This window comes from Sinohyriopsis cumingii, chromosome 15, assembly GCF_028554795.1.
Source record: "Sinohyriopsis cumingii isolate HCF-2022 chromosome 15, ASM2855479v2, whole genome shotgun sequence".
NCBI lineage: Eukaryota > Metazoa > Mollusca > Bivalvia > Unionida > Unionidae > Sinohyriopsis > Sinohyriopsis cumingii.
Genome location: NC_142975.1, coordinates 80,078,407 through 80,102,762, shown reverse-complemented (window position 1 = coordinate 80,102,762; position 24,356 = coordinate 80,078,407). Strand labels below are relative to the sequence as shown.

Genomic DNA, 24,356 nt, shown 5'->3' with positions numbered 1-24,356 from the left:
ATGTTTAGATGTCACTCAAAGGTCGTAAAGTCAATTTCATAAATTCTGAATGATGTATTATATTACTGTAGAATTCCTCTTTCAGAATTCGTAAAGTGCTAATGATTTGTCCTTTTCCTGATGCAACATGTTCATCAATTTAACAAAATCCCTCTCCTCAAACATTTTTCAGTCATAAATATCCACAAGTCACATCAATAAAGTCCACTTCACTTGATAATATTTGGCACCATGTTTTTACAATATAGACTGGTCTGCTCTATAACTGTGTATCAGACTATAATTAATCTGTGACACAAGGTTTCAAGTTCAAGAAACCCATCTGTTTTCTACGAAACATATCACATACATTTACTATAAATAGAAAATAAGAAAACTGTTTAAGTACATAGCCAAATTGTCGCATGCATCAAAGATATGAAGATCAGTAGATTGAGGTCTACAATGTACCACTGTCACATGACATGAGCCTTGAACTGTACTTAGTATTTTGCATCTCACTTGCTCCTTACATTGCCAGATATAATCATTGATCTGAACTCAGAGAAACATTTTTATAAAACAGTTTTAATGAACTGATTGGGTATCCTGTAGCTAATTTTATTTCCCGGGTTATTATGAACGGGTGGGTACCCATTGACAGCTTTACCTATAAGGAGATGATTCATCGCCTGATGGCTGTAAAATGTATCAGGTCTCAATATGTAGGCCAGTTTAACCATTATATATGGCTTCGAATGTCATAACAAATTGTACCTGGTGCTGCATCTGAACCTGTATTGATGCAAATGGCTTCAGGAATGGAAAGGGTTTCTTTGATAACGGTTTTAAATTTTTTATAAATTTCCATCCCATTAATACGAACAGTATTGACCCTCAGAGGGCAAAGGCCATTATGATGTCAAAACTGCCTCCGTGTTGTCAATTGGTTTTCCTTGCTGAAGTGTGCAGGCTGCCATCACTCAGCTGATTTCTGGCCAGTAACTATTTCAGTAATGTCTGTTGAACATTTTATTTAGTTTTATGAGTTCTATTTTCTTTTGAAGGATCATTTATTTATGACGATAGTAGCATATGAATATTGATGGGAGATCACTCCAGAATGCTAACACTAACTTATGGCTCCCATTTTCAGTTGCCAAAATTGTATGTTATGGAAGCAATGAACATTATATGATGAGTGGAATGCAGGTTGTCTTTATTATTAGTGGAAGAAAGTGGTATAAAAATATCATATCTGTGTAAAAGCTTTCTTCATCCATTTTTGAAGACATTTGAGGAAAGATATTATTAGATACAGCACCATTCCCAAGACAGTTTGGAAGCAATTTTACTTTCCAATATGATTAAAAAATTTGCCAAATAGCTTGTTACACCAGTAAGACATTATTCCTTGATTAATCTATATATACACTGGTACTGTCAGTTCACTTTTATTCCTTGGACTGACTTCATTGATTTTTCTGCAAACTATGAACTTTCTAATCGCTCAAATAATAATCCGTAATGACAGTAGGGACCCCCTTTGCCAACTACTAATTTAAGTACTGTGAAAGTTTATTTTTCCACAACACTAGGAAAATTTATACTCATGTAAATATATGAAGATCAAAGATTATAGAGTGTTTCTCATCAGCATGTGCACATTACAATATAAGGAGCTGTTTGGCTTTGCCTCAGTATTTTTAATATATTATATTTTATTGTAGTAACACTCTAACCTTTGACATTTTCTACATCTGACATTTCAGTCACAGAAGATGAGATCTTCCATGGGATTCTGAATTTTCCAGGAGACCCAGCAGAGCACTGTTTGTGCTTTGTCAGAATCATTGAGGATCTTGAACAGAATCTGCACCATCAGAAAGCTTGGCGCTTTATTGACATGATTCAGCAGAATAAAGTGGATGAAGAGTCACAGCAGATCCTGTCCAGTCTGAGAGATGAGAAAGTCATTCATAAGTTGGAGGATTTCAATATCACAAAGTAAATGCCTTCTTTTTGTTTCAGTCATATTGTTTCCTTGGAGCTTGTCAAAACTCTGTGTCCAGCTATTACAGCAAAATGTGTTAATTTAGAAATGGAGGCTGAAGATGGAGGAGGAAGGAGTAATAGCATTTATGCAGATTGTTTAATAATTCAGCATTATCAAGCAGTGATGTCCTTCTGGATTTAAAAAACATGTTGTTTGATTCCCCACCAATGATAATGCAGTGTTACCCTTATCTTTCTGTATGACCATCACACATTGGTTGGGTTTTATGTTTTAGTTGGTTTCAGGCACTGTGGTAGGAGATCTGTTTTATCATTGTCCTTCTGTTTTCAGTCATGGTGGTGTGACATTTATAATGCATGATGACATTTCTAGTTACTGATTTACATTAAGCTTTTGATTGTTTATGGTAAGTAAAATGTAGCAGTTACTCAGAAAACACAAGTTTTATATTTTCACTGGTAGTATGTTAGCAATTGCCGATCTAGGCAGGATACATTACCGGAGATACTATATTTTGACAGGATTTATTTCAGCAATCACACTTTCAGACTGCTCAATTGTTGAAATAAATAGGAAACTGAGTGTTGTTGATAAAGTGACTTCTTGAGATTCTACAGTTGCTGTTGTCTTGTGGTAATTTTCTTATTTAGTAAAATGTCAGAAGACTGTTTTCAGGTAATTAAATCTCTCTCTTATATATATATATATATATATATATATATATATATATATATGTATGAATGTATATGAGAACTCTAGAAAGATGGCAGGTATGGATTACAGATGTGTTTTGTCCTGACCTTGTTGCTTGATGTTTCACAAGCTGTTCTTGTTACATTTCTGTACTTTAATGAGTATGATTACTTTTAGGATGTGATATACAGAAATTTCCACTTGATATCCTTCCCAGTTCAAAGTAAAATAGCATGGTAAGAAAAAAATAAAAGTGTACCTTCTTGGATTTGAACGTGTCATTTTTAATTGGAGACAGCCCTGTTTACCGCTCATCTCCATAATCTAAGAATAAGTTCATGGTTATAATGTTATCCATGTCATTTGATGACGTGTCAAAAATTATATTTTCTCACTCCAGTGAAAGATCACAATTATTTCTCTCATAAAATCCAGTTAATTCTCAACCTAGCATAAAATAAAAGTAATTAATCTTTAATGTCCTGATATTTACTTAAATGACACAGTACACTATTATAAAATGAGAGAAAACGAGTTTTAATTAGATTTAAAAATGAGACAAGATATCTAGAATCATGCTGATAGCAAGGCAGAAAAGATTCCTATATTTTGTACTTTCCAAGAACAAAAATTTCATGGAAATTGCACGTTAAGTACATATATTACCATGTCTTTGTAACAAGCATTTAGGTTTGTTAAAATTGCATCATGTGATGCAGAAACCTGAAATTATTGGTTCACAAAAAACAAATGAACAAGTATGTACTTATATGCCATTCTTCACCACTTTGACAACAGCTGCAAACTATGGTTAAACAGTTTTGTTACTTATTTCAAGACATGTCAGTACAGTTTTACATGCTGTGCATTTATAAGAACATAATGCCATATTTTACTGGATTTTTAAAGTCATGAAGCTTTATTTTATACATGTATGGCCTTCATTGCTGCCAGTCATTCAGTATGTATAAATAAATTTTGAAGCTTCATGGATTTATGAATTCAGTAAAAGTTCACTTCTCAAACAATCCATTTTTTCCCGTCATGTTTCATGCCAAAGTTTGAGCAGTTATAGAAAATCTTACTTGATCAACCAAACCATGGCAACCGTTCCGGTGGCCCAGTGGTTAGAGCGTCTGCCTTGGATGCGGGAGGTCGTGGTTCCATCCCAGGCCGAGTCATACCAAAGACTTATAAAACTTGCACTAACAGCTGCCTCGCTTGGCGTTCAGCATTAAGAGGTTCGTGATAGGACTGGTCAGCCTGGTGTCGGAAATAATGTGGCTGGGTGGGACATTTGTGCTACATGTCTGCATCATGATGCCCCAGTGCTAGACATCACTTTAAACTGCCACACTGCAGACATTGTAGCGATATAATTGAATTTTTTTTTAAAGTTATGTTAGAAATCCAAACCACATTACGCCAAACCATGGCTGCCAAGCAAGGGCTTTTCCCGCTTTTGGATAATCAGTAGATAGATGCATTTTAATATTTATACATACATGTATATATATAGAGATAGATACATGCAGATATGCATAATTACTTTCATTTTACAGAACACAGGTGAAGTGGAGCAATAAAGATGGCATAAACAGAGAGGACCATAAGACTTACTTTGAGTCATTCGCTGCAACTTTCTATGACAGTGTGGTGAACCTGATTGACAAAGCTGTACAGAGGGAACACCGCCTGAATCAGGATGAAGTATATATAGAGGTATTTTCATAAGTGCAGGAATTCTTATTCAGGTTTAATTGCATTCATGATGTTTAACTTCCATTTAACCTATGCTATGATGTTATTAATTAAAATAATTGATAGAATACCACTCAAGTTACAAGTTATTACACTTAATTAGAAGCCACTGCCTCAAATGAGTTAAATTTACTGCCACAATTGACAGTATTTATTTGCCCAGATCGACATATTAAAATCATATATTTCATGTAAACATGGAAATCAGATACATTTCAACATTTTGGTTGTTAAATAAGGTTGATATGTTCATAAAACATATTTTGATTGGTTCCATTCATTCATGCTTGGGGAACTTTATATCAGTTATGATTCACAAAGTCTTACAATTGTTCCACTGATATTGACATATTTTGCCATTGTCAGCTGTTTTCTACTTATATTGTCTTATATTTTGCCATTGTCAGCTGTTTCCACTGATATTGTCATATATTATGCCATTGTCTGCTGTTTTCTACTGATATTGTCATATATTTTGCCACTGTCAGCTGTTTTCCACGATATTGTCTTATATTTTGTCATTGTTAGTTGTTTTCCACTGATATTGACACATATTTTGCCATTGTCAGTTGTTTCCACTGATAGCATCATATAGTTTGTCATTGTAAGTTGTTTTCCAATGATATTGCCACATATTTTGCCGTTGTCAGCTTTTGGCCATTTGTCAGCTGTTGTCTATTGTTTTTTTAGATGTGGAAGACAGATACCTTATATTGATAGAGCAGTTATTCATAATGCTCTTTTGCTTAAAAGTTGAACTTTTGTTGTGTTTTTTATGTGTCAGTGTATGGTATTTTTTTTTCTCCCTGAGAATTTATATTGTTCCTCTTTCTAGCTCATAACACAGCAGTCTTACTACCATCTATTTTGAGTCGATTTGTTGCTTTTGATACTCCTTGATTCTCTTCCTCTTCATTTTTGTAGCCCCAACTACTTCTGAGTCACCTTGATCCATTGAATCAGTTATGCATCTAACTGAAACAGAGACTAAAATAAAAAGGATATGATATTGTATAATATAAAGCTGTGATCAAACAAACTAAGAATGTTTTCATTCTTATTTGATGGCTTAAGAATTCTTCACATAATATATATTTCCATGGTTCTTTTGATGTAGATTGAAAATTGGGGACAAAATCATTCCACATGTCTTAAAAACATGCCATTTAATTAACATTTAAGTGTACTCTGAGGAAAGCTGTCTGAGAAAAACCTTTAAATTTTAAATGACTTCCAAATTAAGTGGACAGATACCATATATAGTACTCCATTTATGGTAATTGTTTGCTCGATTCATTAGTTGTTTGGTTTTACGCATAGCACATCAAGAATTGAAAGTTTAAGTCATTACAAGGCAATCACTGGATCACCATTAGGAATATTACTACCTTTTCACCACATATCAATTTAGGTGGAAATTAAGTCTTTAGAATGGCAAAAGCTACCAATACAAGTACATAGAAATAAGAGTATGTACTCAAAATTACATTGAAGAGTGGAAGAGGAATTTTAAAGTTACGATAATGACAGTTTGTATGTTATATATTTTCAATCACAAAGATGACATGGCTATTACCCATGCCAAATGACAAGTTGTCAGCCTTGTTGTCAGTATGTAACTGTTCAGACAAGTCAATTGATAACTTTTTGTCAGCCTTGCTGTCAGTATGTAACTGTCAATTGATAACTTTTTGTCAGTCTTGCTGTCAGTATGTAACTGTCAATTGACAACTTTTTGTCAGCCTTGCTGTCAGTATGTAACTGTCAATTGACAACTTTTTGTCAGCCTTGCTATCATATAAAACTGAACTGATATTCCAAGTGACAACTTCGTTGGAAGTAAATACCCTTTTCACCCTCACTACTGCCTTCATTGATATAACAAAACACCACAGTCTTGTCTAATGGAAGTTCAAATCCTGTATTTTTGACACCTAGCCAGAGAAAGCACTGATCATCAGATGATTTGTTATATGTAACATAAACCTTGCATGATATGAGGGTTGAGTCAGTAGTCTATCAAATGGCACAGAGTGAATCGTCCAGTGACACATCATGGCAGCTGACCTGGATAGGATCTGAATTACTTCCATTAGACAAGCCTGTACTGTTTTGTTATATAAATGAAGGAGAGAGTGAGAGCAAAAGGGATATTTACTTCCATACAAGCTGTAAATATACCATTACGTAAGAAGTATTTCTTAGATAGATTCCAAAGAAAATAATCTTGCTGGTATTAACCCTTTACCTCATAGAGCATAGTGATAAAGTGCAGCACGCTATAAATAGAACACCTGTTACCTAGCAGACCGCATCCGCATAGGCATGCCTGTGAATAGTTAAGCAATGTAGTGGTGTTACGTTTAACAGCAGTTTTAACCATTTTACGTTTAAGGTAGACATCTATTATATATGGAAAAATTGAAGAGTAAAGTCCGATTCTTATAGCTGTGTAATTATTTTTCACAGAAGAATATTTAATGTGCTTTAAAATCGAGAGAGAACTCATTCACCGTGATGTCAATGAGGCCGCGTGACCGACCGTAGCTGCCATTTTCCATACTCGAAATTTACACGTTTTTCGTCTGCGTCTACATCACCAAGTCATCTGAATTTGATAATCAATAAAAACTAATTGCTGCTTACATAAATATCATAGCCTTTACCAAAGTTATTGAATCTTTCGTGGTTGAGATTCTACTCGTGAAAACTTCGTAAGTACTGAATGAAATCCTGCCTGTGAACTGTTAAGCAATTTAGTGTTACGTTTAACAACAATTTTAACCATTTTACATTTTTGGTACACATATATTATATGTGGAAAAATTTAAGAGTAATGTCCGATTGTTACAGCTTTGTAATTATTTTCCACAGAAGAATTTTTTTATGTGCTTCGAAATCTTGAGAGAACCCGTTCACCGTCATGTCAGTGAGGCCGCGTGACCAACCGTAGTTGCCATTTCCGATACTCGAAATTTACAAGGTTTTCGTGTGCGTCTATATCACTAAGTCATCTGAATTTGATAATTTATAAAAACTAATTGCTGCCTACATTAATATCAGAGCCTTTACCTAATTTATTGAATCTTTCGTGGTTGTTATTCTAATCGTGAAAACTTCGTACGTACTGAATGAAATCCGCGGCTGCCATTTTGGAGAGTGGAGATTACGACCCAGTTACTTTAAATAGCAGATATCGACCAGTGCATGAATAGCGACCACGTGATCTGACGTAATTGTCATTCACAGAAATGAATGTAGTATGTAATAGGGGGGTTTTCCCCGAAGGTGGCGCTACGAAAACTATCTCAAAATGGCTGATGTTTACAGCAGGCGTCAAAAGGCGCTTCTATGCGAATCTTGCATAGGCGTCAAAAGGCGCTTCCATGCGAATGGAGTAGAGGCGTCCAAAGACGCTTGTATGAGGTAAAGGGTTAATATCTTCTGAAAATTTACTTCCCAACATTAGTCTAGATGATGAATTTAGCAGATGTAGCCATTTGAGATTCATAATGTTTTCTTCTTGATTGTTAAGCTGAAAGTATGATGTTTGAAATTTTGCAAGATTATTATAACAAAGTAAAGTAGACAACAATTTTAACATAATCTTTGAATGGGTGACAGTATGAGAATTAAATTATCTCATCAAATGCAAAAACAACTGCTTTTGTTAATTGTTTTTTTAATGGCACTTTGAGCACATCATAGACTATATCATACTGAAAAAATATAAGCTAAGTGCCTTTTCCAAATAATGGGGCCCCGAGTGGCCAAGTGGTCTAAAGCGCTTTCCGTTACGGATCACAGCCATCTCACCTCTGTCTGCATGGGTTCGAGTCTCGGATTCAGCCAATGTGGGAATGTGAAAAAGCTTGCCAGTAGCTTCTCGTGGGTTGGTGGTTCTTTCTGGGGTTTTCACGGGTTCTTCCTCCACCATTAATACTGGCTGCTATGTATAGCCTATCATGTGCTGAAAAATGGCATTAAACCCTACAAAAACAACGACAATTTTCCAAATAACATTGCGGTAGCTGAGCCATGCTGATATTGAATCTGTAACTCTTAGATTATAAATTTGACACTTGCCACCTGTGCTATTATGAGTCCCAGAACAAACAATTACATCTGTTTGGTTAAATCCAGTGAGCAGTTACAGCTGATTGATTAAATCCAGTGAGCAGTTAAAGCTGATTGGTTAAATCCAGGGCATAATTACATCTAATTGGTTATATTCATCAATGGTACCAGTGAAAAAAACCTAATGCATCTGATTTTCTCTTCAACTGCTCAGGTGTTGCAGCATGCCACTATGGCAGTTGACAGGTGTGCTATGTTCCATGGGAGAGAGGACATCTTGGACTCTGTAGAGAAATACCTGACTAATGAAAATTCAGAACCTCTAGTGTTGAATGGTCAATCTGGCTGTGGGAAGACCTCCATTATAGCTCAGGTTGCCAAACAGGTAATTTTTTTAAAGAAGTTCATATTTGATATTTTGCACTTTGCACTTGCCAAATATATAGTAAGAATTTTGTATGATAGTTATCAGTATCCAGCTGAAATTTTAACGAGTCTTGATGCATAAAGAGAAGAAGAAAAAAAAATCTTAAAGTATTTTTGCCAGTTATCTCCATTCAAAATTAATAAGCGTATTTATAGCTCTGAGAATTCGTTTGAAAACTTTGCCAAAAAGATTAAAGTGATCACAAGTTTTTATGAGAATTAGTACATTAATATTGCTGAATTATTAGTAGGGTTAATGTACTTTGAATTTTATAATAATAAATATTATTTTCATGTCAACAGCTTTAATTCGTGATTATTTACTTTAAACAAGCTTTATTTTCACTTACAGCCATTGGAGCAAATAATATGCTGAAATATTTTTCAACTAAATCGGTGACTTAATCTTTCACAGGTCCCACTGATTTACCACAGAAATGCAGTTGTTGTCCTCAGGTTTCTGGGCACATCTCCTGACAGCAGTAACCTATGGAAACTCCTACGCAGCCTCAGTGAGCAGATTTCCATATGCTACAACAAAGATAGGAAGCTTATTCCAGTTGATTTAGAAGGTATGAAAAGCTATTTTCTTCAGCTCCTGGAGTGTGCCACTGCCTCAAACCCTCTTGTGATTCTTTTGGATTCATTAGACCAACTGTCAGCAGAGCATAAAGCTCACAGGTTGAACTGGCTTCCTCGTAAATTACCCAAAAATGTGCACATGATCCTTTCAACATACACTGAAGCAAGAGACATTATCGGTATACTTAAGTTAGTATTTCTGTCAAAGAGCTTCATAACTGTCCCTGTTTTCTCAGCTCAGCTTAGTACAGATGTCTTGAAATCATGGCTAAAAATAAAGAACAGAACACTGACATCAGAGCAGTTCTACATTGTCGAGGATATATTCAAACTATGTTCCCTTCCACTTTTTGTCAAATTGATATTTGACCAAGTCTTGGCCTGGAAGTCCTACACACCTTTATCTGAGTGCAGGTTGGCATCAACAGTTCAAAAGAGTATAGAGGAGCTGTTGTACCAACTGGAGAAGAAACATGGGCAAGTCCTAGTATCCAGGGCCATGGCCTATGTGACAGCTTCTAGAATTGGGATCAGTGAGGTAGAGCTGGAAGATCTTCTTTCCTTGGATGATGTTGTCTTGAATGCTGTCTTTCAACTTCATATTCCACCTTTTAGAAGGATCCCACCTATCCTCTGGGTACGGATCAGACATGATATATCTCAGTACTTGGTAGACAAGGAAGTGGATGAAATGAGGACCTTCTTCTGGTACCACCGACAGTTTTTTGAGGCTTCAGAGACAAGATACATGAGGAATGCAGATTTCTTAAAGGAAATCCATTCTTTGATGGCCGATTATTATCTTGGGATTTGGCATGGGGTGAAGAAACCATTCACCTATAGCCCTTTACAGATGATAAGATTAGGACTTGAAGAAGCAGAAAGTGAAGCAGACAGAAAAGTTGCAACCCAACCTCTCATCTTTCAGCAGGGAACGGGGAAGATTCCAACACGATACAACAAAAGAAAACTGAATAGACTTCCATATCACCTGTACATGGCTGGAAGGAGGAATGACTTGTACGGCAAATGCCTCTTTAACTACAGTTGGCTGAAGACAAAGTTGGATGCAACATCTGTAAGCAGTGTTCTCTTAGACTACATTAGTTATGAAGAAAATAAAAGTCCAGTTCATAAGGCTTTGAAAGCAGCACAGTCAACACTGAAAAGATTTCCACAAACACTTGCAGCTGAGATGTCTGGAAGATTGTTGGCTGTGCAGTCAGGTATGAAAAGTTTGGTAGAAATGGAATTTTTGAAGGACAGTTTGTCTGCATCTGTCAGAACAACCCGCTTGGTACCCTATCAGCCATGTTACACAATCCCAAGTGATTCTCTTATTTGCTCTATTGAGCATCCTACAATTCCAGTTAATTCAATGCAGGTGATTATCTCTGATAGTTCCAAAAGTCTGGTAACATTGACTGTCCACAATGAGGTGATAACTTGGGATCTTACGTCGGGAGAAATGGGAAAATATACAAAGATGTCTACTCCAAATGGTGAAAGACTGAATGTTATGAACAAAGGAATTGGATCAGAGAATGTCATAGTTGGCACCACATATCAGAAACAAAGCAACCCCATTTTCATTATGGACTTAAAGTCTGGTAATATTGACTCCTCCCTTATCATGGATAAAATCTACCCAGCTGTAGGCTTTATTGATGACCTCAAACTTGACGTCACTTCCAAACTGATCCTCATCACAGTCTTGGGTCAGGCAGCTGATGTCTATGATAGATTTTCAGGCAAGCTTCTGCAAGAATTCAAAGTCATTGCAGACCAAGTGGTAGTGTTGGGAAATGGAGAAATGGTACTTTATCATAAAAGGCAGTCAAACATTTACTTAATTCACAGTTTGGAATCTTTTGTGCTTCTTCATCAGATTTCACCTGAACAGATACCTAAAGCCCTGTTCATGGGAGAAAGTACTCCAGTGGGATGTGTTTTAATTAGTGGATCTCCTGAAGTGCATGTTATAGACTTTGACCCAAAGTCATCTAAATTTGGGAAAACTGTTTCTAAAATATATATCCCAAAAGAATCCGAACTCCAGTTGGCAAGACCTTATGGTGATAAATGTCTGCTCATTACAACTGACAAACTCATTTTATGGGATACAAAGAAAAACAAACAGAATATGATGTTTACAATACCTCAGTCAATGAAACCAGACAGAAAAGTGCTTAATTTTCAAGGAGTTTTGACTCCAGATCTCCAATATCTGGTCGCCACATATGAGGAATACATACTGATATGGAGTGTAGTTACAGGCAAGCTCCTTCAGATATTGCAGCCAATGAAAACCCTATTGGAGAGGGTCATGCTTTCTCCAGATGGACAGTTCATCATCTGCATGTTTAGGAACAACAATGCTATCATGATATGGAATCTGTCCAGTGTGGTCAAAGAGGCTGACTCCTACAGACCCCTGTCTGTGGATGGATCTGCTAAATATGTGTCAGTGGCCGTGTCAGGGACATCTGCCTTTGTATGTAGCAGCTCAGGAAATGAATTCATCTCAGTTGATGTGCCGTCTGGAAAAGTGCGGTACATTGTGTCCCGAAATTATTCTGTCATGGAGCCCACAGTAACATCTGATGGGAATTATGCTGTGTTGAGAAACTATGATGCAGAAAATTGTATTAAGATGTGGAATATGGAGTCTGGTGAGATGGAATCTGAGCTTCCTCTCTCAGGGTTACAGGTAAAACATTATGCTTTAAGTTTTGACAGCAAAAATGTGTTGATTATTGTGGAAAATGACATCACCAAAGTGGTAACTCTGAACATCTACTCTGTACCAAGTGGTGATTTCATAAGAGAAATTCATGTTGGCAGGTTCTGCATCACAGAGGCATTTTTTGCAGACAAGGATAAATATATTGTACTGTCAACAGAATTCATCAAAGGAGAGGATGATGCTGACATTGCTGTTAAAGTATACAAAACACAGAGTGCATCTCTAGCATATGATCTCCCAGATATGCTTCCAAAATCAACTCAGCCAGTGGTACAGGGTGAGAAATTGATAATAGCTGTGCAAAAGAGTAAAAGACAAGAGAAAGATACAGAAGAACAGAAATGGAAACTCATAGTGTTTGACTTAGAAAAGGGCAAAATTACTTTCACGAGTAATATGATTCCAGATGGCAAGCTGAAATTTGGTAATATAGGGAGGTATGGTATTGATCATTACAGGTGGGTGTATGACCTCAAGAATGGTGTGAAATCTCATCATTTTGATTCAGAAGAGTTATGTCAAAAGGAGGAATCAGGATGTTTGACGGTTCCTAAAGTATCAGCAGATGAGAAGTTTGCCATTTGGGTCCATCCAGAGGGTCATATGCTGAAACTTGGCAGTATTGAATTGGGACAAATTGTCGGCATTTGTCCAATTCACAGCATCCCAATGAATCTGTCAATCACACCGCAGAATGTTATCCTCATTGGATGTGAAGATGGTCGCATTATGGTCGTACAGCTTGTGGATGCAACTGAACAGTACTTAACAAATACCATAATGGACATCCTTAATAGGTCCAAAGTACAGGTCCAGAAGGTAAAACGTTACCTGTCTTGGAATGACAAGAAGGAAAGAAAGAAAGATGACCAGATGAAAAGTACACAATTCTCAGATGAAACAGAACGTAAATTTATTGCTTGCACTGTATTATAAGCCAAAAGGATGGTTTTCTGGGTCTAGAAATAAACTGGTCTAAAAGAAAAGAAAGATAGTGAGATTGGAAGGATAAGAACACTAAGTTTTTCCTATGGTTTGAAATATATCAAAGAACTGAATTGATCTGAACGACCAGTAGCAATTTTGATTGTTGACTTTTAATACCTTTTCTAAAATGATAATCAAATTTACCGAAAGGATTAAGATAAACGGAGCAACATTTCATGAAAACTGACTGAAATGATGAAGGAAGGAACAACAATAAGAATATAGCACAGAAAAAACAAATTAGTATTGTATGAAAACTACCATTAGTGTTTGTAATGATTAGATATGTATGTATGTATGTATGCATGTATATATGTATATATGTATATATGTATGGATGTATGTATGTATGTATATATGTATGTATGCATGCACATGTCTTTGTTTTTAATTAAAATCTCTCCATTTGAGCAGAAATTAAAGAGGAGGCATAAACCAGATATTCCAGTCCAGGAAGAAACATGTTCTCTTTCTCTGTATTTGAATTTATTTGCAAGTCTGATTTTTTTTCAGAATGACATTTATGTTCTCTGTTTGTATAAATATGAAATCTGTCTTCAAGCTGAAAATCAGTTAATTTCGGACTATATAAGGATAATGATAACAGTGGGATTCAGCAAATTTTTAAAGTGTAAATGGAGATTTAACCTCATATACCGCAGTTAGGTTCTAGGTAATACAGGTAATGCAAGGGAGGTAGGATGGATATATATACAATGCATATGGTATTATCTTGGTTTGGGGTTAGTTTTAGTTAGTAAGTGTTCCTGGACGATTTCTATCAAGTTGTGGATTATAAAAGAAAATAATTATGTGAGATTTGAGAAATCTTTCAGTGTGGGTCTGTTGAGTGATTGTGTTATGGTACAAGTTACATGAATTTCTACCTCTGCATCCCTATACCCTATTGATATTGGAACACATATAAAACATGTATGGGACCCACATGGAATAAATTAATTATACCATAATTTGGCCCATAAATCTCTTTTATTGTTCAATGTTTGGTAAATGGATGTTTACTTGTTTGTTTTTTAATAAATACGTTTACAAAATTCAGGCTACTAATAATTTTATAAACCATTTTGGGGGAAAGAGTATTTTTTTGTTTTTTAATGACTTTTAGCTATTGCTTTCACATTGTTTACTCTTTTGCAGGCAGAATATATATATATATATATATATATATATATATATATATATATATATGACCTGATTGTCTCTGAATAACTCTTAAACGCTATGCATTATGGAGATCAAAGCTATACATTAAACATGCTTTCATGCGTGCCAGCTGTTTTGAATGGAAGACAGTTATCATTTTGTACTTTAATATTTGTTCAGGTTTAAGGGAAAGTGGTGCAAAATATTTTTATATACCCAGAAGGTTTTTCCCTTTGTTTAAAAAAAAATGTTTATATTGAATCTAGTTTTATTTATTGGAATTCCATTTTTAATTAGTATATTTTTAATCCAAAGTGTTTTCAAACCTCACTTCATTTGGTTGCCATTGATTTTCATTTTCATAATACAACAGGCATTCTCACAGTACTGTTGTATAATTCAGAACATTTAAATAAAAATATTGTGAATGCAATAACAATCATGTTCAAAAGATGCAATAATGTGTGTTATGTCTACCTTAATTATGTTCTTTCTCATCACGTATTGATGCAGTCTGTGCATGTATATATATATATATATATATATATATATATATATATTTGCTGCTTGCAAACATACTGCACAGTATGTTTTGTATCCCACTGCCAACACAAGTTGGAGGGAAACAGCATTACAGCATTTGCATGATATTAGTTTTGGACAGTTTGCATATTGTATGTTGGCTCCTTAATCCCTTATCTGCTGTTCTTGTTTGTATGTGTATGAATATATATATATAATTCAAAATGGCTGCCATAACTTAACAGGCATTAGGCAGCTACTCTCAGATGGGATTTTTGTGCCCTTTTTTTAATCATGTGTATTTGTTGACTGTTCTTTACATTAGTGGCTTTGTCACACATTGGCGACTGCTCCGGTGGCCTAGTGATTAGAGCGTCCGCCTCGGATGCAGGGGGTCGTGGGTTCGATCCCCAGACGAGTCATGCCAAAGACTTACAAAAACGGTACTAACAGCTGCCTTACTTGGCGTTCAGCATTAAGAGGTTAGTGTTAGGACTGGTCGGCCTGGTGTCAGGATAATGTGACTGGGTGGGACATCATGCTGCATGTCTGCGACATGATGCCCCAGTGCTAGACATCACTATAAACTGCCACATTGCAGACATTGTAGCGATATGACTGAAAAATTGTTAAAGCTACGTTAAAAAATCCAAATCACATCACATCACATTGTCACACATTGGCTGTTCTGTTGAAGTATGTATCTTCATTTTCTTGTGTTTTTTTGGTAGGGAGGAGGAACTGTTTGACTTTTTCTCATTGTTTTTGCCCCAAATGTACTACAACCGTTTTTTGTTTTGAACATGATTTCATTATTTTATAATTGCTAGTCAACCGGTTTATGCTTTGATGGGCCATCATTAATTGCATTAACTAAAAACTCCTTGGCTCTTGATACTACATTGTGAACTAGACATAACAACCTGGAACTGCATTCATCATTACTTGAATGTCAGTTGGCAGGTGATGAGCCAAAATGTGTAATTTATCACCCTCTAGTTACTCCATCAAGTCATTCCTGTGCCACTCCTGCAGAATCAGAATTGCTGTCATCACAAAGAATTATATAATTCACTGTCGTAACTACACTGCAACTTTCAGTTTTGAACACACATCGTTTAAACTAGTCCAAAACCCTAGTCAGCCCATTTTTGTTTTCTGTCTGTACTGTCATCCTCCTAGTTGCAAGAACAAGCTTGCTGAATCTCTCTTTCTGCAGTGGTTTCCAGACCTCCTGTAGTATGGAAATTAAATAGGTGACTACCTGATTATTCTTAGTCTTGGAGATTTCAAACCCCACTTTGATTGCCCTGAAAATCAATTCACCGACCCACCCATAAACATGATCACATTTTAGATTGCATTTTTTAATAGACCTGATAGTATTCTACACTTTTCATTGGCATCTCAAGAACTTGCATCATTTGCCATCTCTCAGTATCTGCTTCTGCTCCTAACCCTCCATCTTTGTTTGCTAATAAGATAAATCTCCATTTGATAAAAAGAACCCAACTAATCCAGCAAACCTGCATTGTTGTTTTGTTTTGTAATTTTATATTATTTTTTAATATTGTCGTCATACATGTTTTTATGTGTTCTCTGATTTAAAGCACTTAAAGCCTGTAAGATTAGGCATTATACTAAGTCCATATTATATATATATATATATATATATATATATATATATATATATATATATATATATAATCATCTGCATGATTTTCCAGTAATATAGATGTTGCTCATGTTCCTGTTCATTTCCTGATTGTATGTAAGCAAAATGTCTTCATTTACTCATCTGACTTGACAAATGATCCAGGTCTTAAAAGGCTATGCAAGCTTGTAAAATTAGTTCACTGTAACCTATGTCTCATGCTTTATAGTTATTCTTATTACCCAAGACTTAAGTCAGCCCATATAGCTATCACTATGAAATCCACCTGATGCAACCTTTTTAAATTCTTAATGATAAAGTGTGTCGCTTTGATCTCATTGACTTAATTATTACCTTCATAAAAATCAATAGCAAATATACTTTATATCTGAAATCCATGCATCAGATACCTACATCTCCACTTCTCATTACGTAATTGGCAAATGCCAATGTTGTGACATAGGTCTAGCGGGAATTTGATGTTAATTATAGCATTTTTGTATGTGCATAGTTGTCATTTTCATAGTTTTTAGCCTTTACTTCAATGTAGTATTTATTCAGAATTTTGGTGGGATTGTGCATGGTTGGATTAGTGTAGCATTGCATGGTTGGATTAGTGTAGCATTACATGGTTGGATTAGTGTAGCATTGCATGGTTGGATTAGAGTAGCATTGCCTTAATTTATTGTTGCTGTATTTATTGTTTTTTCTGAAGCCAATTTTCACATTTCCATGTAAGAAAACCTGCATTTAGATTTTTATCTTGAATTTGAAAGTGAATACCTCTTTCAGTGTTATTATTTATTATTATTATTATGGAATGGGAAGGGTTGAATTTCTATGCAGTATAATTTTATATTTACCTTCCATCAGCCTTTCCCCCCTTCCTGCTGAGTGAATATTAACAGCTGCTAAAGGTCATATATATATATATATATATATATATATATATATATATATATATATATATATATATATATATATATATATGCTAAAATTCCTCAAAAATCTTATTGAATATTGACAGATTTGAACAAGAGCTACAGACTAATTGGATAGTTCTCCTTTGGAAATATATTTTTTTAGCTATGCAAGAATTTTATTACAGTAAAAATATCATAATGAAACTGATGGTGTAATGAATTGTGCCTGAGCAGGGCTACCACAAGATTACAGTGGATGAAATGGTGCCCCATGAAAATGTTACCTTCGTTGCCCCAAAAGTTGGAAAAGTTGCCACAAACTTCATGAAATGGTACACCAGGTTGTCGCCAGCATCACCAGCCTTTAGCTTTTTACTTAAATGTTCAAGTGTATATCTCTTCAGTGCCCATGAGTATAAATTAACAGATTTTGTAAAGCATATATGGTCACATTAACCATACATAATTTTCACTCCATAAGGTGTGATTACGCATTGTTGTATATAAGTGTCATCCAGTTGGGTGTGAGTACTGATACATAATTTTCACCATATAAGGTGTGATTACCCATTGTTGTATGTAAGTGCCACCCAGTTGGGTGTGAGTACTGATACGTAATTTTCACCCTATTGTTTGTAAGTACTAATTACTGTACATACATTTTTATCCTGAAAGGTGCAATTGACCATTACTGAATATAATTTTCACCCTGTTGGGTGTGAGTAGTGATTACCATACATAATTTACACCCTGATGGGTGTAGATACACATTACCAAGTTTACCTCTAAGATTGGTCTAAATAAACAAGAGCACGAAGAAGAAAAAGAAAATCCTTCATTCCTACAGATTCTTTGGACTTTAGCTAAAAAATATGATGGTTTGCTTGAAAGGCCACACATAACTTACCACCCCAAGACATATATTTTGTCTGTGTGTTTTTTAAGGGTGGGCAGTTGATGTCAATGAAATGAAGCCTGAAAAATTATTTTTCCTTTTCAAATATATTGCATTGTTATAAACCCAGATAAGACCAGTTGTATTTATGATTACCTTATTAGGTCACCTCTTAGTTGAAGCACACCATCACTGAATCTCATATTCTTTTTTCTCAGGTCATATGCATCAGTTTGGAGTGTAACAGGTTGAGGGGGCAGAATTTTTACATGTATATTAATTGTAGATTCTTTGTTAAGTTTTTGCATTTAGCCCAGGTATTTTGGATACTCCATAAATACTCATGTTCCCTTAATCTTGGAAATTGGCGAGTGGATGCATCTTGATGAGTACTACACATTCCATCACAAAAGTTAGTCACTTAATTATTTCATGTTTTACTGACTTTGGCTAAGTTGTGTTCCCTGTCCGTACATTCTGACATATTTTAGTTTTTATGTTTAACTTGAAACTACAATGGGGATTATTTTTTAAAATTTATTTTGTTTTCTCTTGTATAATAATGATTTACCTGGAATCAAGAAACTAAATGAGAGGATGCATCTTGACCCACATCTTAAAAGTAGATCACTGTGTCCCATATTTCACTCTTCACCACCTTTGGTTCTATTTGCTTGAATTATGCAACTTTATGATTGTTTACATCTTTCTTAGTACTATACTCTAGCTAAAATAGGTCATGGTAACCTACAAGTATATTTCACATTTTGCTGGCTCGGGTTAAGTTTTTGCATTTACTTGTGCCCACGTGTACTTTTTATGATGTATACAAACTATCAACTCAGCAATCATGAAACATGGTGAGGGATATACCATGATGAGCTCTGCTTCCTATTTGTTTAGTATTATATCATTATGGAACACAATTTATGCTTCACAGAATAGGGTCACATTAAACATTTCAGTAGTATGTCACTATCGCCCACTGTTTATAATGCACTGACTTGGGTTAAATTTTGTTTCTGAGCTCTACTTCTCTCGCACTGCTCATGAAAAGATCATACTCGAATCATGAAACTTATGAAGATGTATGTCTCTTTTACTGCCACACTTTTACAACAAATGAAGCTGTTTGTGACCTGTGTTTAATTTTTTTATTGGCCACATCGAGGCAATATGTTTTTTATACTGTTTTTTATCTTATTCTGCTCAAAATATGCATGTACCATAGGTATACCTTTACAGGTGTTACGACTTACTTTCATTTACATACATCCTTGTATTATTCTTTTCTAACTTTAAAAAATAAATTGGAATCTTATAATCCAGATTTCTTCTTGATATGTGCATACGGCTGCTACCATATATTCTTGCTTATAAGACTTGTCCAACTGCAAGGACCCAGTACTGCAATCACATAATCAGTAGAACAAACAATATAGACTCTAATCTGCAGGTGATTAATGCTATCAGAGATCGTGGTCTTTGTTGTTTGCAGTTTGGCTTGACTTATAAGTGAGTATGTACTTTAACTTGGTTTTTCATCCATTTATATTGTTCAATAAATTATATAATAATGGCAGAAAATCAGATTTTTGCAGGAATACTTAAGGATCATTGGGACAAAAGAAAGTGGTGGAAAATCAAGGTAGCACTGTATTTATTTTAGATATCTACCTCTGTATTATTTGACAAGTGTACTTGCTGGATGATATTTTTTTAACAAAGTTAATTTGTTTGCTAAATTATGGATTTTATAATTTTAGGTATGTCATTCTGATTGTTATAGCTTTGTTCTTCAACATCAGATTTATCAGAGGTTAATTCACCTTAGTTTCAATTGTCAGTTTACTGCAGATTTTTTACACTTGCTTTATTCCTGTCATTTACTATCCATCAACAGTGATATTTGATTTAGAATAAACCAGTGTTTGGAACCAGCCATCATTTTTTCAATTTTTCTTCAAATGTTGGTAATGGTGTTTAGTTTTCCAAATGGAGCAAAAAATTATTGCAGGGAATATTTTGCTGACAATATAAAATATTTTTGGGTTGGTCGGGGTGTGATGCAATTCTAATTCGTGTTTTTAATTCATATGGACCTGTCTGTCTGTCACTCTTTCTATGTGTATACTAGTGAAATGTATAGAAAATAAACTGGAATATATTTTTGTTAATCGAAATGAGAAAACAGTTCAAGAATGAGTTTGTAAAGGCGAACTTTGTAATCTATAATAATTACAATGTTATGCTTGATTTTCTTACTTTTTGCATCCAAAACTAGTTTCAACCTATGTGGCATATTACAAGTATATGCATCTACAGAGTATGACTTTGAATATGCAGATGTTCATCTAAATTAAGTGGACAGACTTGTTAAACCATTTATAAAACATTTAGATTAAACAACCAATTTATGGTGTTTTTGTTACATTAGTTGAATGTTCGATTGACTGCCTTTAACATGACATTACCATATTTAATCTTGCCATGGCAGTTGATGGATCACTAGACCTTAGAGATGACCAATCCATTTCTTCATTAGGATATCAATTTAGAGAAATACGTTTCCATCAAATGTACAATGTTATTGCAGAAGATACTCAAAAATACACACAAAGTGGATGATACATTTTCAAGTACTGGTAATGTTAATTTTGAAATTGTATGTTATATAGTGACAATCGGGAAGATGTTTGAGCTGCTCTGACATGCAAGGCCAGAAACGTTCAGCCTTGCTGTGGTACATAATACTCACACCTAGCCAGCGAAAGCATTGGTCAGCTGCCATTGTTAGTTACAATGTGTTCAGTCTTTACTGAAAGGTGACAGCACGGACAACCAATCCATCAACTGGAATAAAGTGTCTTGCCTAGCCTATTTCCTCCTTTTGCAAGTTTTTCACAGAACAGTATGTACATAAATATGCTTTCTTGGGGGTGAGGAAGCACTTCAGAATTCTCCCAGTATTAATATTTATATAAATCTATTTCCCAAAAATATACCACATGACATTTTGATCATGTTCCTGGGATACATAAATCATCTTGACTTTTAAGCAGAAAGTATGGAACAGCTTGTATAGCTAATTGGTGTTTGCATTATTTATTAACTATATAGGAACATTATTGAAAAGTCACAATATGTAAAAGGTTTCATATAACTCAGTGAATGGGTGACATTATAAGGTTAAGTAAATCAACGTCTATAAATACAAATTTTTTGTCTTAGAATTTTATGGCACATTGACACTTTATTGGATATATGAAACCAAGGAATCGAAACTAATGACCCTTCCCAAAGACACAAGGAACCTCACCTATACTGCCGTGGATGAATATTATATCTCCGATCACTGATTACAAGATGGACGTTCTACCAGCTGATATGCCATGACATGTACTCAATTTTCTCACCCATGCGACAGAAATCTAGCTGTTTTGCTAACCTCACTTTTCTATCTAAGTCTGGTTGTCTCAGTCGGGTCATCACAGTCATGGTGTCCTCACGCTAGGAGCTACTTTTAGAAAGAAGAAACCATTTCTGATGTGCCTGATGGTGATGCTATAAAATCAAACAACATATTCATAACACAAAAATATCTGTCTAGCATTTTACGGTCTCTCCAACTTTGAGAACACACCATATGGAACATTTTGATAGACACACACACATTAAGTCGAGTTATTTGGTATTATGCTATGAACTATATATAGTTCTTGTGACACAGTAAGGTGAATTTTATCCCATCTACATGCTTGACTCAGCAAACTTTTAGGCCAGTGCCATTAAATGGAGCAAAATGTGCCTAATTAGTTTTACATACTTCATGTGAAAGGAATTAAATAACTTAGCTACATTTAATGATGCTGACCTGAAAATTTACTGAGCTACAGATGGAATAAAACTTGCGATGCTGTGTAGAAAGAAATATGACAAAAAGCACTGTTCCAGCATACAGACTGTACACATCACGATGAAAATTGAAAATTCAAACTCTAGAGCTAATGCACAGACTGTAACAACTAGAAATGTGTTGTATCATGTCTGTGTTCTTCAGACGTTGTCAAACAGCGCCATATCAGAGTGGTTCATTCATCAGTCCACCTGCTATTCCACAAGAAGATTTCCATGTAGCATTTCATTCCACTAGTAATAGCAATACGTGACATACTTCCACGAAAGAAAATATTAATTAGTGATCCAATATGCAGGTAAGGTTATAAAGTCTAATTATATTACATCAAATAGGCACAGACTAGGAGAACCTAGTGCAAATATAGTCTTATAAGAGTATAGAACTCACAGTACTAATTAGATATAAAATATTAGCAACAAACTAGAAACAGATGAACATAAGAGTATACGAGAGTTTAGGTGGCTATAACTGTTAGTTACAAGTAAACAGGTTTGTTATCAATATTTAATAATTACTAAGTGCCCTATACTGACCATTGTGTTCAGAGAAGGCGGTTCTCTATGCGGTGCATGGAAATATTTTCCACAAAAACAAGTATCTTCCCCTTTTGTAAGGGATTGTTCTTGCATTGTGTGTCGTATTGCTTTCTTTGAGGAATATCAACAATAAATTTTTAGTTGCTGTAGGAATTTCTCACCTTCTCTACCAAATATGATTTTAAAACTTTTGAAACTCATATATCAGAAAATCATCAAAAGAAAACAAGAAATGGTGGTTTCAAATTTCGACCATGGTGTAGATTCTATTGTACTATAAATGTTCGCTTCATGATCGCAATCACTATGCAACATGTTTTGGTAAAAGGAAAAAATTACAAAAGATAGACAAGAACAAACTTTAAGGTGAGATGACAGTGATTGGTTGAAGTAACGCTTTGGACCACTCAGTCCGGGTAGGGTCTCCTTACCGTCTTGTAACAATTTTAAGTTCCATGCATTCATACTTTCACAAATAATTTTCTACTTATTTTTTAACTGGCAGATACCATATCCGTATATGTTAGCTTAATCGACATGTTTCTATTAACATCACAGCAATTAATGTTTACATGCTGTGAAAATTCAAATTTCAGTTTATTTCATTTCTTTTATATGTGATGAAATGTTAACACCGTTCAATTATGCCGTTGTGTTTGCTTTTTACTGTTGGTATCGACATTTACTTTTGTCCATATATCTGAGAGAACGAAAATGTTTAGTTAATATCTAAACTCAACATGATTATCCATTGTAATACAGTGAATACAAAATAAAATTGGTAGGGAGAAAATAATAGAATGCAAACGGGCATTACAATAATCACAAGGTATTTGTCTGTTTGGTAACCTGCATTTTGGAATTCGAAAACGTGAAGCAATGAACGCGATCATTAAAAAACTGGGAAACGTGTGTTAGAGGTAACATGTCGTTATTAAGGGATGCTTCTTTGTATAATGCATTGGCATTTTAAACATAAGATGAAACACGTTGTTTGTCCATGTTTTTCCTAAGACATATCTGTCGTTCATTGTAATGAAATTTCAGGCAAATAAAATATAAAGGCTTTTGTATTTTTAAGTTTACACATGTACGTGGGTGGGATGGGGGTGGGGAATAGGATGGTGTGCGTTATATCAAGGATTTGTGATGATAATATTATATATTACAGGTAGTGAAGTGGGATACTATAGGGCATATGGAGAACATATAAGGAAAATCAGGGGGTTGTACCATAGGGCAAAGGGGAATTTAACCTGGGGGTTGTTCCGTAGGGCAAATGAGAACATATAAGGAAAAAAAGTGAGTTGTACCATAGGGCAAAGGAGAATTTAACATGGGGTTATGAGAACAAAGAAGGAAAAACACCCTGGGACAAGGTAGAGCAAAAATGTATAGGGCAAAGGAGAACAAAGAAGGAAAAACACTCTGGGGCAATATAGGGCACAAATGGGAATTTAACTTGGGGAAAATAC

At 35.0% G+C, this 24,356-nt stretch overlaps 1 protein-coding gene across 1 annotated transcript in view; it reads left to right on the top strand.

The window, feature by feature from the left end:
• LOC149782150 (NACHT and WD repeat domain-containing protein 2-like) overlaps positions 1-23,950 on the top strand; it is a 43,722-nt gene extending 19,772 nt beyond the window's left edge. Inside the window, exons 7-10 of the mRNA XM_089933590.1 lie at positions 1,752-1,986; positions 4,252-4,411; positions 8,742-8,912; positions 9,369-23,950. Coding sequence (XP_089789716.1) covers positions 1,752-1,986; positions 4,252-4,411; positions 8,742-8,912; positions 9,369-13,217 — 4,415 coding nt within the window. The 3' untranslated portion in view covers positions 13,218-23,950. The remainder of the gene's footprint in view (positions 1-1,751; positions 1,987-4,251; positions 4,412-8,741; positions 8,913-9,368) is intronic.
• Positions 23,951-24,356: the final 406 nt, after the last annotated feature.